The sequence below is a fragment of the Cyprinus carpio genome, chromosome B19 (genome assembly GCF_018340385.1).
Source record: "Cyprinus carpio isolate SPL01 chromosome B19, ASM1834038v1, whole genome shotgun sequence".
Classification (NCBI taxonomy): domain Eukaryota; kingdom Metazoa; phylum Chordata; class Actinopteri; order Cypriniformes; family Cyprinidae; genus Cyprinus; species Cyprinus carpio.
In genome coordinates, this window is record NC_056615.1 from 2,315,042 (window position 1) to 2,333,076 (window position 18,035).

At 36.5% G+C, this 18,035-nt stretch overlaps 1 protein-coding gene across 1 annotated transcript; it reads left to right on the forward strand.

Moving 5' to 3' along the window:
• Positions 1 to 1,188: 1,188 nt before the first annotated feature.
• ppp1r8a (protein phosphatase 1, regulatory subunit 8a) lies at positions 1,189 to 6,895 on the forward strand. The gene is made up of 7 exons (XM_019124325.2): positions 1,189 to 2,024; positions 2,502 to 2,562; positions 3,463 to 3,616; positions 3,691 to 3,908; positions 4,012 to 4,156; positions 5,519 to 5,583; positions 6,369 to 6,895. The coding sequence occupies exons 1-7, from the start codon at positions 1,942 to 1,944 to the stop codon at positions 6,714 to 6,716; spliced, it is 1,074 nt and encodes a 357-aa protein (XP_018979870.2). The 5' UTR covers positions 1,189 to 1,941; the 3' UTR covers positions 6,717 to 6,895.
• The last annotated feature ends 11,140 nt before the right edge of the window (positions 6,896 to 18,035 follow it).

An 18,035-nucleotide genomic window follows, 5' to 3' on the forward strand; every position in this document is an offset into this window, starting at 1 on the left:
AATAATATGCAGATTTGCTGCTCAAGAAACATCAGTGCTGCTTATGTGGAAACTGATCGAACATTCAATAAAACATTCATAAAAGCTGTTATTTTATTTGTATTAATTTAACTCTTTAGTGTCACTTTTGTTCAATTTAATGCATCCTTGCTGAACAAAAAGTACTGATCCCACACTTTTAAACGGTTGTGTAATTACATAAAATAATTGAAGGTGACGTCCCAAGAAAACAGTGAAGGTAGTATCTGATATGAACCAGAACAACAACCTGATTTGAGCAGAACCGCTTTATGTTGCAATGTGAACAGACTTAAAATCGAACAACTCAAATGTGTTTTATAGATGTACCTACCTGAACTTGACTTGAGTTTTCCCTTCCTGCCTAATAAAAGATGTTTGTCTCTGCGAGCGTCTTTGCTCTTCTGTACATACTGTACATGAACGACGTCTGATGGTTGGGATGATTGCTGGGTTTGTGTCGTGTGCTGGGCTGATGTTGTGAGTGATTACAGCCCTTCTGTGTGTTCCTGTGCTCTTTCACTGTGTCTGCTCTTATACTGATATGAAAGGTCTTATGTGTGTTCAGACTGGGAGCACAACTGTATTTGAATTTTGTAACAAAGAAAATCTGGTTTCAAAGAAGCACTCAGTGCCATGCTCACAGATTCCTGACCTGATTTACCATCAACTGGGAACCTGCTGGTGATGCACTGTGCTTTTATTTCACTTTCATTTCTTTTTTCCACAGACTCTTTGTGTTCTTGTAAAGTATTTTGAGAGAAACAGAATTTCATGAGAGGGGATCTAAGTGAATGTGTAATTTATTGTTGGGGATGGCTTTATTAATAAAACTTTTACTTGAATCGTGTTTTATTGAAGTATTGATTTATTGAGAAATGCTGGCCAAGATTGTGTTTTAATTTGCTGTTTACCAAGTGAGCAGAAGGTCGGCTGTTAGCTTTTTACCATTGAGAACAGAAATTATAGTCTCTTTATAGAGCCATAAATACAGTGAAGGCACTGTGTTGTGCATTACTGAATATTTTAAAATACATTATCACCGAAAAAACATGTTCTTCTTCCATTGTAAATTGTTCATATGGATTCTCAAATTTTGCCATTTGGAATATTAAGCGTTTTGATCAATTCTCTATGTATGTAATGCATTCTAACACATGCAATATTACGTGTTATGAGTGATAACCATTATGTTATCATGAATATTTCTAAACAAATTCTAACTTCTGTAATTGATGCCTCTATTAATTAAGAATATGCATAATAGCAATTCCATTTTGGTGCAAAGTGCCAACAGTTTTCCCTTTATCGTTCGCAATAAAACATCTATTATATAGATACATTAAGCATCTTAAAGGGACAGTGCACCCAAAAAAAAATGCAAGTTCATCATGTTTTTCCAAAACTATAAACTCACAAGAAGATATATGAAGATAGTAGGCTCTAGTGACAGAATGTTCCTTTTTTGGGGGGTGAACTATTTCTTTAATGCTTACAAATGTGTTCAGTGTCACAATCTGAATGCAGTTCTTTAGGGAGGAATCAAATGTTATGTGGCTTACAGCATTATTATTGGTTTTCAATACTAATGATGCCTATAGAATGCCTATAATAATAATAATAATTCAAGATGCCACGTCAGTATCAGTGGAATGGAAAGTCTGTTCTACAAAACTGAATAGATATAGAGGTAAGTTAACAGGTTGTTTAGGGTTGAGACCCATTTCTTACAGATAATACTAATACTGTCACTGCATACAGTATATAAAATTGTCATCTTGGAATAGGACATTGTTTTTAAAACGAAATAAGCTGGGGAAAAAATAAAAATAAAAAATTGAATCAGTAACCAAGTCCATATAATCTGCATTATGTATCAAACGAGCGAACTACAAGTCCTACAATCCTCAGCGAGATCTGGTAATGTTTACCCAGCATTCCGCGCGACTGGGCAAAATGGCGGCGAATGCAAGCACAGAAACAGCTGTCTTCGACTGCCCGTCATGGTGAGATAAGAAATAAATTGCATCATTATTGCAATTAAAATAAAAGCCCTGCATGCACGTGCGTGGATAAAAACAGTGCAACTCAGTCCTGTCTGAGGCGCGGACAGTAACTCAACACACAGCACTCTGCATGCCTGCATTCATAATCACCTGACTTTATTATGATTCCCCTGGATGCCTGATGTACATTATAGCCCTGGATAAATTATGGCATGTGATAAAGCGATGCTTTGCCGATTCCTGTGTTTAGTGTTGAATGAAGTTATAGGTTTCGTAAAACATACAGACTAATCTGCTTTTATTCCTCTTAAATATTATCATTTATTAGGATCTGTATGCAGCTCTAGTCAATATTTTAAATAAGTGCACGCGCATTTGTGCATAGAGTGTATAGAAATTGCACTGCAAATACTGTATGAAAGGTTTAGGAGACTGAAGGGTGAATGAACATTGATTGTTAATTAAATTTAATCTCAGGGCAGGAAAACCTCCACCTGGACTCCATCTGGACGTGGTCAAAGGAGACAAATTAATAGAGGTAAGACAGAGTTAATTCATGAACTTTGACCTGGTGGACTTGTTCCCCTTTATATATATATATATATATATATATATATATATATATATATATATATATATATATATATATATATTTATATATATATATATATATATTCTGAGACTATAAGAGTTGGAAAATAAAGGAGGTTCCATCAATAATAGGAAAATATCAATATTTAATAACTAATTGTATTTCCTAGGCCTGCAATAGTTCTAGAAAGAAATAATGTATTAATAATATTTTTGTAAGATTTTCATTTGAATGTAATCTTTAAACATTTATGATTAGCTTTACAATAGTCCATCACCAAAAAAAAAAAAAAAAAAAAAATCATATTTGTAAATACAATCTTTATTGTAAATAAATACATATTGGAAGGGTCATGATAATTGAATGAAAACTGACTTTCTTTTTTTTTTTTTTTTTTTTTGTGAACCATAAAAAAAATATTTTGAAAAATATCCATACAATGCATATATATATATATATATTATCCATAATATATATATATATATATATATATATATATATATATATATATATATATATAATTTTTTTTTTTTTTTTTTTTTTTTTTTTTTTCATGGGCACCAAAACTTTCTTGGCAACATTCTTCAAAATATGCATTTATGTATGTGTGTGTACTTATTTATTTACTTGTTTGTGTTCTACAGAAGGAAGTCAGTCAGTTGGCTTTGTAATGACTTGAGGGTGAATAAATGATGACATGATGATTCATCTTTGAAATTGGCTGTACTGTCAGTTTTAAACCTCACTTAATGATTAATGTGATTCATCAACCCCGTTATAATAAGAGTATAAATCGATCAGTATTGAATGTGTCATAGGCACTACGCCTCATGTTGTCTCCTGCAGAAGCTGATCATCGACGAGAAGAAGTTCTATCTGTTTGGGAGGAACCCTGACCTCTGTGACTTCACCATAGACCACCAGTCGTGCTCGCGGGTGCATGCGGCGCTGGTCTACCACAGACACCTCAAGAGAGTGTTCCTCATCGACCTCAGCAGCAGTGAGTGCAGAGCTCTTCAGCAGCACGGTCTGTACAGAAGCGTTCCCATCTCATCTCCATTTGTCCTTGTCTAGCCCATGGCACATTTCTGGGCAGAATCCGGCTCGAGCCGCACAAACCTCAGCAGGTGCCGATCGACTCGACCATGTCGTTCGGAGCGTCCACACGCGTCTACACACTGAGAGAGAAACCACAGACGCAGAGCAGCTCCGGCACAGGAGACAGTAAAGGGGTGGAGGACGAGGAACTGAAGGGGCTGCTGGGACTGCCGGAGGAGGAGACCGAGCTCGAGGTGTGTGAAGTTAAATCCTCTATCTTACATTCTATGCAAAATATAGGTGAATATAACTGTTTCGATCAAGAGTTTCATATGCATAATGTCTGGTTTCCTCCAGAACCTGACAGAGTTCAACACGGCTCATAACAAACGCATCTCTACGCTCACCATTGAGGAGGGAAACCTGGAAATCCAGAGACCCAAGAGGAAGAGGAGGAGCTCGCGAGTTTCCTTCAGTGAAGAAGAGGAGATCATAAACCCAGGTACTCACAAGAGGAATAAAGAATATATATGTACTCTACTGTTCGAAAGTTTGGACTCCGTAAGATGCTTTCTAAAAGAAATGAATATTTTTATTCGGCAAGGATGCATTAAATTGATCAAAAGTGTGAGAGTAAAGACATTTATAGTGTAACATAATATTTCTATTTCAAATAAATGCTGTACTTTCTATTCATCATAGAATCCTGAAAAATAAAATGCATCACGGTTTCTACAAAAATATAAAGCTGTTTTGAACATTGATAATAATCAGAAATGTTTCTCGAGCAGCAATCAGCACATTAGAATGATTTCTGAAGTAGAGCTGTGCAAAAAACAGAATACGATTTTCATGCGCATCTCATTAGTAAAGACGCTCCTGTGATTAGAAGTATATCTCATGCATGTGCGTTAAGATCAGGGTTGCCAGGTTTTCACAACTTATCATGAAATGTTGCCTATCAAAACTAGCCCAGTCGTGTTTCCAGGAGGTTCCCCGATAAAAATTGCATCCCGGGGTTAAAATATACGTTTTTTGGCAGGGTTGCCTTGGTAATATTCACATTTTAGGGGCTAAATATCATGCTATTGGGATTGAGGTCGCTTCAAACCGTGGACATGAAAAACAACCACGGACTTGGCAACACTGGTTCAGGTGGAGCGGCATTTACTACACAGAGCCGTAGTCCACCGACAAGCTACACAAAATCGCTTTTGTGTAGACTGTCAGTGAATTACGGCTCTGTGTAGTAAATGCCAACCAGTGTTGCCAAGTCTGTGGTTGTTTTTCATGTTCACGGGTTGAAGCGACCCCAATACCAATAACGTGATATTTAGCCCCTAAATTGTGAATATTACCAAGGCAACTCTGCCAAAAACGTGTATTTTTATCGCCCGGAACGAAACACGATTGGACTAGTTTTGAGAAGCAACTGGGCAGGTTTTGTTTTGAAAACCTGGCAACCCTGATCTGAATGCACGTGCTGGAGACATACTACTAATCACAGGAGCGCCTTTACTGAGGAGATGCGCATGAAAATCGCATTCGATTTTTTGCACAGCTCTACTTCAGAAGGATCATGTGACACTGAAGAATGGAGTAATGATGCTGAAAATCTAGCTTTGATCACAGAACTAAATTACATTTTAACAGATATTCAAAAAGAAAACACTTATTTTAAAAGCATTAATATTTCACTGTTTTTACTGAATTTTTAATCATATAAATGCAGCTGTGGTGAGCAGTTGAGACTTGTTTAAATGCATTAATAAAATCTTACGGACCCCAAAAGTGTGTGCAATATTCAGTGCACAGTCTTCACACACTCTCTTCTCTCATTCTTTTGACGTTTCTCTTCTCACAGAGGACGTGGACCCGTCTGTAGGACGCTTCAGAAACATGGTGCAGACGGCTGTGGTTCCTATTAAGGTGCGATCATCGGCCTGCTCTTGTCTGCTGGTTGTTTTAGCATGTCGTCATTGATTTTAATGGATTTGAGAACAGCCGTTCTCTCAATACACTTTAAGTTGTTTGTTGCATGGCTCGCAAACAGGAAATTGTATAATGCGGGAGTAATGGCTTCTAAAAGGCTTCGTCGGCGTCTGAATGTAAAGGAGCTTAGATGTACTTCTACAGTCAAACCAAAAATTATTCAGACACCAGATATCTTTTTTTTACTAGTGGATGCAGGACACTATAGTTCATTGATGTAAGTGAGGATAGCAAAATAAAGTAAACTCTTTGACCTGACCATGTTTTTTCTGTAATTGCTAATGCAACCTTTTTACACCACAGACTGAACAAAAGTAAGCATTGCTTGCTAATTGGTTGACCTAAATTGGTATAATCTAATTGTGTACTTAAATTTAACAGCTGAACAATTTTTGGTTGATTGTAATCCATTACATAACTTTCTATCAAAGTTTTCTGACATTATCAAGATGAATGGTGACTCTGGAGCACAAAACCAGTCTTAAGTCGCTGGGGTGTATTTGTAGCAATAGCCAACAATACATTGTAGGGGTCAAAATTATCAACTTCTTTTATGCCAAAAATCATTAGGATTTTAAGTAAAGATCATGTTCCATGAAGATATTTAGTAAATTTCCTACTGTAAATACATCAAAACTTAATTTCTGATTAGTAATATGCATTGCTAAGAATGTGTTCACAGTTGTAAAATGCATTCAGTTTTTGAAACTTCTGCACCACAGAAGAAGAAGCTGGAAGGTCACAGCACGCTGGGATTAGAGGAGAGCGTGGCGCGCCGGTTACAGAGCTTCCCGCTGAGCGCCGGTCTGTACGGAGACCTGCCGCCCGCCAGCCAGGAGGCCGCAGGACAGGGCGGCTCGTCTGCCATCACGGGCGGGATGCCCCTGCCCTTCCCCAACCCGGCCCCGGAGGTGGACCTCTCGCCCACGACGACGCAGCCGCCCGCTGTGCTGAACCCCACTCCCACTCCCGGACCCTACTCCACCGAGACGCTCAACGAGCCGCGCAAGAAAAAGTACGCCAAGGAGGCGTGGCCTGGCAAAAAGCCCACCCCCTCCCTGCTGATTTAACACGGGACAGACACACTGTGAAAGATCTGAAGATTACATCTTAGAGTTCGTTTGAAGTTATTGGTTCCAAACTTCATGTTTGCAACATTTCTGATACATACTTCAAATTAGTGCTGTCAAACGATTAATCGCATCCAGAATGAAAGTTTTTGTTTACATAATATATGTGTGTGTACTGTGTATATATATATATATATATAAATGTAAACATATGCATGTATATATTTCAGAAAAATATTTATATATTAAATTATATTTATATATAATATAAATTACATGAATGTACAGTGCTGTGAAAAGGTGTTTGCCCCTTTCCTGTTTTGTTTTGTTTTTATCTTGCATATTTGTCACCCTTAAAAGATTCAGATCATCAAACTAATTTTACACAAAGATAATGCAAGTAAATACAAAATGCAGATTTGAAAAAAAGCTGTCCAAACCTGCCTGGCACTGTGTGAAAAAGTAATTGCCCCCTAAATCTAATAACTGGTTGTGCCACCCTTTGCAGCAAAAACTGCCATCAGGCGTTTGCGATAACTGGCAATGAGTCTTTCACGTCGCTGTGAAGGAATTTTGGCCCACTCTTCTTTGCAGAATTGTTTTAATTCTTCCACACTGGAGGGTTTTTGAGCATGAAAGGACTGTTTAAGGTCAAGCCACAGCATCTCAATCAGATTTAAGTTCAGTCTTTGACTTGGTCACTCCAATACCTTAATTTAGTTTTTCTTGAGCCATTCAGAGGTTTGGGATCATTGTCCTGCTGCATAAGCCAAGTGTGTTTGAGCTTGAGGTCACAAACTGACGGCCAGACATTCTGATGGAGTGCAGATTTCATGCTTCCATCAATTATGGCGAGTCGTCCAGGTGCTGACCCCAGACCCTCACACTACCACCACCAGGTTTGACTGTTGCTATGATGTTCTTTTTATGAAATGCTGTGTTGGTGTTATGCCAGATGTAACGGGACACACACCTTCCAAAAAGTTCAGCTTTTGTCTCATCAGTCCACAGAATATTTGCCCAAAAGTCTTGGGGATTATAAAGATATTTTTGGCAAATGTGAGATGAGCCTTTGTGTTCTTTTTGGTGGCTTTTGCCTTGGAACTCTCCCATGGATGCTGTTTTTGCCCAGTCTCTTTGTTATTGTTGAATCATGAACACTGACCTTAACTGAGGCAAGTGAGGCCTGCCGTTCTTTAGATGTTGTTCTGGGTTCTTCTATGATCTCCTGGATGAGTCGTCGTTGTGCTCTTGGAGTAATTTTGGTTGGCAGGCCACTCCTGGGAAGGTTCTCCACGGTTCCAAGTTTTGCTCGCTGGAGTCCCAAAGCCTTAGAAATGCCTTTATAACCCTTTCCAGACTGATACATGTCAACACTTTTGTATTGTTTTTTCTGTTCTTGAATTTCTTTAGATCGCGGTATGATGTGTTGCTCTTTCAGCATGCTTCACTTTGTCAGAAAGGTTCTATTGAAGTGATTTCTTGATTCAACAGGTCGGGCAGTACTCAGGCCTGGGTGTGGCTAGTGACATTTAACTCAGCTTTCTAAAATAATGTGGTTAATAATATTTCTCTTTTTTTCATGTAGGTTTGGACAGCTTATATACACACACACACACACACACATATGTAAATACTTTCAGAATATATACTGTACGTGTGTGTATTTATATATACTATACACAGTACACACACATATCATATGTAAACAAAATGCGATTAATAATTTGACAGCACTACTTCAAGTTCATAACGCTGCCTGTTACAGTTTGAGGCTCTGTCACATGGGTTACATATTTCACGTCTGAAGATGACACTATAAACTGTGGGGCGAGTGAATATCACAAATAAATATTTGGTTTATTTCACCCCAAAATCGTTAGGAAAAAATAAAAAGCCCTGATAGTTAATGCATAAGCTAATATTAACTTACAATGAGCTATACTTTCGTTACAATATTTATTAATCTTTGCTACGTTTAGTGAATAAAAATACTGTTCATTGTTAGTTTATCAGCTCGGGTCTGGTATAAATAACATTAACAGATACAACTTTTATTTTAATAATGTTTTCGCAAATTGTGAACTTAACGAAGGTAGAAAAGGTGTTTTTTATTGTTATTTTCAATTGACTAATGACCAGCGCTATCTCACGAGCAGTTCGCACGCATTTTATTCGTACCTCAATCGTATGATTTTGTACGTTTTGTCTAGACCCCAGTGATGGGTAGGCCGTTCAGACTCATATGAATTGGGGAACTCATAAAATATGTACGATTTAGAAAAAGTTGTATGAATTCATACAAATTAGCTACCTTGTAAAATGCGTACGAATTGCCATGAGATCAGCTCGAGGTAACAGATGAACTCTTAAGTGTTACCGAAATCTTTCATTTTTCTACATGCTAAATATAATAACCTGGATATGTTCTTGTTTGGTTCTTTCGAGTTTTTTTACCCTGAAAGCGTGTCGATTTCCTCGTGTTACAGGTTACTGAGGTGAACGATGTGAGTAATGCGCTCTCAAGCTTGTTTTCAGCAGTGAATGGTGTGCAGCAACCAAAACATACATTTAATACATATTTTTTGCTCTTTTTTTTTTTTTTTTTTTTAAAGCCTGAGTGTTTCTTTGCTAGTCAAAATGGCCACACAATTTTCAGCTGTACTTTTAATGTTTTTAAAAAGACGTTTTCGTATTACGTATTTTAAGTACAAACAAACCAAACGTTACGTTACAGGAAATGGATCTGTAAGTTTGGGCACGTGTTTAATCTGTCACTGTTTTCATGAGGCAGACTGTATTATGTTTAGGACATTATGAACCGTTTGAGAAGACTGTGGCTGTGCGTATGTCGGTTTATTGAGAGAATGGCAAACACTGACGAAAAGAGGACACTGATTTGTGTCATCTGAGTGCAGGAAGCTGTCTTGTAATGTGAACTGTTGTGTTAATGTTTATAAAGATTTTTTATAGCCTATATATATCTGAATGCGATGGACTTGTGAGTGAAAAGCACAGGCGAAAAGATGAAACGTGAAAGGAATTATTATTGGATTATTTGTCTAATAAACAGTATTCCTTGCCCTTAACATGACTGATTTTGTTGTTGTTTGTTTGTTTGGAAAAAAAATAGTGCTTCTGTGTGAAATTTACCATCATGAATGCATATGGATTTTTGGGTGGTTGAAAAGTGACAAAAGTGTCTGTGATGGTCTAATTGATAAATGGACCCTGCTTGAAAAATAATATGTAAATAAAACTGCTGGCCAGGCTGTGAGACTAGCTATGACCAAGCAACCAGAATTATTTATTTATTTTCTCAAATCAGTGGCAGGTACTTCATTTAATGTCTGTATTTATTTATTGACCTGGTTGAAAATCATAAAGCTGATCACTTAGAAAATGTGACAGCACTTTAACAAGCACAGGTTAGGCTGTCGCACTTGTATCTTTACTGCAATCACTGACTCATTTTGTTTTTGAACGACTCCACGCTCTTCACGATGACATTTATGAGTGATGAACAGTTAAAAAAAAAAAAACATAAAAGCCTTCAACACAGAGAGAGTAAGACTTAATGAGGTTTGTCCACTAGAGGGTAGTGTGTGACAAAGCTGTCTAGATATGGGCTTCACACACAACTCTAATGCATGATATGGGCATATGCCAAGATGTGAGAAAGAGCTGCATATGGAAAGATCTTTTTATAGATTTTGACCAGATGAATACATCCATTAAAATCTAACTTAAGTATAAAAAAAAACACGGAAACATGTTTCTATGCAAAAACACATCTATGCACACATCTAATTAGCGCTGAGGCTGTATACGCAAGGATCTCGTGATTGTTTTATTGCTGCATTCACTCACAGTGTGGCTCTGGGTTTCGTCTGGCCTGTCATTGTTTCATCGCGTGTCTTTGTGTCCCGCTAGGGGTCTCGCGCACTCCTCTATGACTGCACTGTCTCACTGGCGCGGATAATGGCACCTCATTAATCAAATGTGCATGAGTGCGCTCAGGTTGCCATGGCAATAATTATCAGAGCTGCCTAATTAACTTTCTCAATTGCTTAATGATATACGACCCTATGAACTCCCCTCTGTTTCTTCCCTCTCTATAATTCAGGCTGGGATTTTTTTTTCTCTCTCTTCAATTTTTCTTTCTTTCCATTTCATGAGAATAAAACAGGAACGGATTGATGTTAAAGCTGAGTCCACTTCCAGCTCTGACAGCTGGGGAAATACAGCTAAAAAGATGAAATGTGGGCTATACAGCTGTACTGTGAAATTACATATTGTGTTATGAAGAAATCTAATGAATCTTGTGACAGATATACTGTACATCTGTTGATTTCCATAAAACAACAAGAATCATTTAAACTCGTCACTGTGGAAGAATGAAAAATGTATTTAAATTAATGCTGTCAAACGATTAATCGCATCCAAAATAAAAGTTTTTGTTTACATAATATATGTGAGTGTACTGTGTATATTTATTATCTATATATAAATACACACACATACAGTATATATTTAATATTTAATTAAATATTATATATTAAAGACATTGAAAATATGTACATGTATTTGCATGTATTTATTTATATTCCTTATTATATATATATATATATATATATATATATATATATATATATATATATATATATATATATATATATATATATATATATATATTAAATAGCTATATACATGCATGTGTATTTATATATACATAAATATACACAGCACACGTATATTATATAAACAAAAACTTTTATTTTAGATGTGATTAATCGTTTGACTGTACATAAAAAGCTTGTTATATTTGTCTAAATCATTTTGAGGTGGGATCCTGCTTAACATATTTGTGTTCTCAGTGAATTGCCTTTAGCCTATATAGACCTAAACTATTTACAATTATACAATACAATATATAAAATATGTGCTTCAAGAACCAATTGAGATTTTTTTTGTTAAAATTCAATAATTTAGCAACACACTCATATGTTTACGGTCCTCTGATATTGTTAGGCTAATGGTCACATGACATGCAGGTAAACAAATAGAATAGGCCTACCTATTTAAGTATTCTGTATTATTTTATTTTTAAAGTTATTAAGTTTTAATTTTACATTTTGCACCTTTTAATTAATTACTAGCTTTTCATCAACACATAAACCCCCTGCAGTTCCATCGTGACCTGAGAAACCTTACCAAAGAAGGAGGGGGAAAAAAAGAATGTATTTGTGGGTCTGTAAAAAGTTTAAATATTTTATAAATATGTTTAATACAATATATTTTAAAACAAACAAACAAACAAACAAATAAAAGTGAATTAAATAAATTAAAATAAAAAAAAATAGAACATGATAAGGGTGTTGAGTTATCTTTGTGTGCATTTATGTATTATTTATTTATTTTATAAATAAAATTATATTATTTTAATTTTATTGAGTTATATTTGTGTGCATTTATGTATTATTTATTTATTTTTGTTATCTGTACTTTCCACCATTTTGTTTGAAAAGAAATAGCTGTTATGGTTAGAGATTTGGAAAAAAGGTCGCAGGTTCGAAAAAGGGAGTGAAAAAAAGTGCTCTCTTCCACCCTCAAACCCATGGCTGAAGTGCCCTTGAGCAAGGCACTGAACCCCCGTTCTCCCATGATATCTCTAACTGCAACGGGTGTGTTTCACGGTTGTTCACCTTACTGCTGTGTGTTTGCACTTGGATGGGTTTTGCAGAGCACCAATTTTTAGTATTTTACTTGCAGTCAACGACTTTACTTTCACAAGGTATGGGTTACCATACTTGACAAATGTCACGACTTTCACTTTCACTATTTCCAATACTGCATATTCATTAGATGCTATCGGTTAAGTCTGACATAAAAAGTTATAATATACAGTACACACACACAGTGTGCTCCAAATTCTACAGAAAAATCATATGATCTCCATGATATTAATATATTATTGTCTGATGGTCAGTCATTTTTTATTATTTTTTAAATTGTTGGTATAATGGTGTCCAGGAGTACTGAAGTGTTTAGTTTAGGTGTGTGGTATGAATAAACAGTACTCAGTACAGATACATATCTGTTGAGCCTTATATTCTCAGTGGAAGCAAGCAGAGGCTTGGACCTGGAAACTGTATTCTTTGTGTCACAACATAACTATGATTAACTAAGATCAGTAAACGGTAAAATAATTTGTGCTACAAACCAGTGTGTTATTATTAGTGATTATGACAATAAATTAAAATACTGTTGTAACAAGTACCAGTTTGCAATAACAGTATAACCTTTGTTTTTGTAAAGCTAAAGTAACTGGAATAGCTGAAATGAAAACAACCTGATTTGATTTTACAAGCTGCTGATTTCTTATGAAAGAAAATCTAAAATTGTATTCGGTTTCATACAAATTAGCCACCAAACTTTCATTAAAAATAGAGTAATAGTGGGTAGAAAACAGATATGCTGTCAACTTAATACAATGTAAACACTTCCAAATAATATTTTAATGACTGCACTGGGATTCACCATAGTAACAATATAATTAGTTATATTTGTAATAAACATGCTATCTTTAGAATATATCTCACCTTATTTTTCTCACTGTAAAACTCATCAACATATGTTTTTTTTTCCATTACTTTAACTAATCAAATTCATTTAACCTGTTGCAGGTTTTTTTTTTTTTTTTTTTTTTTTAAGATTCAACTAAATATAACTAAGGTTACACTTTATTTTAAGGTGTCCTTGTTACAGTGTAATTATGGATTTCTGTACTGAGTAATATTAATTAACTACATGTACTTACTATATAAGGTTAGGATTAGGGTTTGTCTTAGGGTTACTTGCATGTAATTATGCTTAATTTGTTGTTATTATAACAGTAAGTACATTTAATACGTGTAACAATGACGCCCTGAAAAATTGTTTATAATTAATTATCACTTTATTATAATTTGAATTAAAATAATTTGATCACACACTCCAAAATTTAAGGTAGCAATCTGAACTTAAGCTGAAGTAGGTGGATAGTTTTACAGTGTATTAACGAGACACTGAATGTGAAAATATCTAGCAGTCTGTATATTTTAGACTTCCTCTTAAAGTGATCATAAAATCTGGGGTCTGTGGCATCAAAAAGTTTGAATACTCCCACCGTAGAGGATTGGCCCCTCTTTACAATGCCAACAACAGTGAACAGTCTCCGGTGAGTAAAATCAGATACCACGTTATTTTCGTGTGACTTTAATCAACTTGTTATACTTCTGAAACTGCAGAACCTTTTAAATGTTCATTCACAGAGATGCACAACTGCTGTCTAAATTATTGTCCATGGTAATCTTCACAGACAAAACTAGAACAATCAGTAGTCAATTCTCAGCCCCACACACACACAGGACCTCAAACCAACCACACCCACTGCTCAAACTCCCATCTTCTCCTTCTGTCCCCTCACTGAGGCAGAAGTATCAAAACTTCTCCTCTCCAGCCATCCTGCAACATGCCCTCGAGACCCAACATGGCTTCTCCTACTATTGCTATGCTGATGACACACATCTCTATCTCTCATTTCAACCAGATGATGCAATGGTAGCTTCACAGATCTCAGGCTGCCTGGCAGACATCTCCGCATGGATGAAAGAACATCACCTACAGCTCAACCTGGCAAAGACTGAGCTTCTTGTCTTCCCTGCCATTCCAAATCTACAGCATGACTTCACCATCCAGCTAGGTTCTTCTACAATTACCCCATCAAGTTCAGTCACAAATCTTGGTGTAATCTTTGATGACTAACTGACCTTCAAAGACCACATTGCAAAGACTGCTTGATCCTGCAGGTTTGCATTGCACAACATCATAAAGATCAGGCCCTTTCTAACGGAGCATGCTGCACACCTTCTTGTCCAGGTCCTTGTCATTTCTAGGTTGGACTACTGCAGTGCTCTTCTGGCTGGACTTCCATCAAGCACAATCAATCCTCTACAAATGATTCAGAATGCAGCGGCACGTCTGGTCTTCAATGAGCCCTAAAGAGCCCATGTTACACCTCTCTTTATCTCCTTGCACTGGCTACCAGTTGCAGCTCCCATCAAGTTCAAGACACTGATGCTTGCATAAAGAAAATCCACAGGCTCAGCACCTGCCTATTTCCACTCACTATTACGAATCTACATCCCCTCCAGAAGTCTGAGATCCGCTAGTGAGCGACACCTCGTGGTACCATCACAGAGAGGCTCAAAATCACTTTCCAAAACATTCTCGTTCACTATTCCTGGCTGGTGGAATGATCTTCCCATTTCTATCCGGAATGCAGAAACCCTGACAATTTTCAAGTGAAAGCTGAAAAACTCATCTCTTTCGAGGCTACTTTACTTCATCCTAAAAAAAAAACCTTCTCTTTATTTATTCCTTCCCTCTCTAGCTTGTACTTATTTGAACAATGCCTGAAACTTGGCATTACGAGCACTTCCTGAGTCTGGTTGCCTCTTTAAGAAGAATCGCTTTATGTATTGCCCAATTGTAAGTCGCTTTGGATAAAAGCATCTGCAAAATGACTAAATGTAAATGTAAAATGTAAATGTAATCAACAGTAATCCACACATACAGTACAGAAATTATCTTGAAAGAGCTCTTTAATATTCTTTTGATTCCTCTTGTGATGGCTGATATCTAGAATCTCTGTGACTCTCTGTAAGTGTGTGTGTATGAGTGATGAGAACCCGGGGCTGCAGGTGACCTCGCGTGACAGGTTGAGTGAAGGGGCCGGTGAGGGCCTGTCATCTCCTGTTCACTCACTCAGTGTCTGACGCAGCCAGGCAGAACTCTGCACAACACCTGCTGACACTCCGCTGGCCCCATGCCTTCATGTCATACAGACTGCCGCCAGGATGCACTCGTGAGGTTACGCGCCTCTTAAACACACACACACACACACACACACACACACACACACACACACACACACACACACCACTGCCAGTACGTCACACTCCATCTGTATGTTCTGCTGCGTCCCGCTCAGAGGATCTTCTCACAACACACTTATCAAGCCTCCAACAGTCTGTAATATTCGTTTGCATGTAGTTTCCTGTCTTTGCTTTCTACAGCCAGAAACATACGGTAAGTAAATACAAAGACGTGAATGCCTGGGGAGGGGATGATAAAAAGTCTGAGCCATAGAACTGAACCTTAACGTATTTTTATTGAATACCAAAAAAAAAAAAAAAAAAAGACAGATATTACTGGATTTGGTGTCCTTAAATAGCACACCTGTCTCTGTGAATAAAAAAAGGAAAAAAATCAATATTGAGCAGGAATTTTTGCAGGAAGAAAAAAATATTAACTCATTTCCACAACTTAATTCTTGACCATGATTTACTAATTTATTCTTTTATTTTAGTAAATTATTCATTTGTGGACATGATATAGTGTATTTTCCCCTACATGCCAAGTGTGGAGCTCTGTACATTTCAAAAGGAATCAATACAATCTGGAATTTCACATGAGGCGAAACATTTCTCCACGATTTCACAGCGGTTCAAGTCACGTGGATTCACCACACTGACCAACAGAAAGCTGCTTGATTCGAAAGTGACATTGTGAGCTGTACTCGTGGTACCATCACAAAGAGGCACAAAATCACTTTCCAGAACATTTTCGTTTACCGTTCCTGGCTGGTGGAATGATCTTCCCACCTCTATCCGGAATGCTGAATCCCTGACAATTTTCAAACGACAGCTGAAAACTCATCTCTTTAGTTACTATCTTACTTCATCCTAAAAAAATAAATAAAATAAAAATCTTTTTCTCTTCTCTTTCATCTTTCTAGCTTGTACTTATTTGAAGAATGATTGAAACTTGATGAGCACTTCCTGTGTCTATTTGTCTCTTTTAAGATGAATCGCTTGATGTATTCCCGATTTGTAAGTTGCTTTGGATAAAATCGTCTGCTAAATGAATAAATGTAAATGCACTTCATGCATCGCTACACTATCGTCCTTTTTCCCATTTAATTCCATAGAAATGTCACTAATGTGAGGGCATAGTAAGGCACACTTTAGTTAGTCAGTTACTTTAGCCTTGTTCAGTCTGTCAGTCCAAATCCTATTTTGTGCATATATTATTGGAATATACATTTACGTTCATATTTAGCAAGTGTAAACAGAAAAAGCCTTTCAGGCTACATTAATATTTGAAATACTTTTCAGATCCCATTTCTGGATATCCGTTTCTGTCTGACAGCACTGATCAGATGTTGCACCATGCAAAATGTAGACACATCAGACATTGTTTGTAGAAACTAGATTGTTTTGTTGCAAAGTGCAAGTCAAGCAGAAAATTACAATATATTGCTGGTCTACACAACCCTTTTAGTTTTGAGACTGGCGGCAACACGTTGCGCATTCCAGTTTAATACGTTTCTGCCACTGCAAGACATAACAATGTTGCAAGGCCAACATGTTGCCATGTTGTAAGACAACATCTGCAGTGCAAACCAGATGTTTTGTTGTCCTTATAAACCAATGCAGATATTCTATAAAATTAAAGAGCACCATGCATGGGACACAAAGATCAGATCTGAACAGTTGTGATACAATGTGTGGAAAATCAGTCATTTAGATGAGATTGCAATCAGATACACAGATAGTCTGACTGAGAGTGCGAACACCTTTATAGTGTTCAAATTTACATGTTAGTGCTTTAATTTGGTGAAAACTGAAACTGCTTATATCATAGCATATTTTATGGTCTGATACACCATGTTGCCATTGACAATAGTGAATATTAGGGGAAAAAAAAGATGAGTAGATATGAGTTGTGCAATCAGATTTGAGTATCCCAGAGCCCTAAGAACTAAGAAGTTAAAAAAGATGAGTAGATATTTTGTTTTTCTGGATTCCACCCCCCCCCCCCACCCCCAAATTAAACTTTTCTAGACTAAAGTTAAATTAATTTGCATTAATTAAAAAAGCATATCTGATTAATTGAAATCATGAGACACACAATTTAACAGCAATTTACTGAACGTTTAACAAAAAATTACATATTTAAAGTTTTTTTTTTCCTCAAATTCACAAATTCTCTTTTTTTCCAATAATTTTCTGGATTCTATTTTAATGGTTTCATTACATTTTAATAATCAAAAGCATGTAAAAAGTATTTATTATTTATTTATTTTTAGGAATACTATGTTGTGTATTTACATTTTTCTGGCAAATAAATTCTGGGCTGCGTTTCCCAAAAGCATCGTAAGCTTAAGTACATCGTAAACCCATTGAGCTACAATGTACTTAAGCTTACGATGCC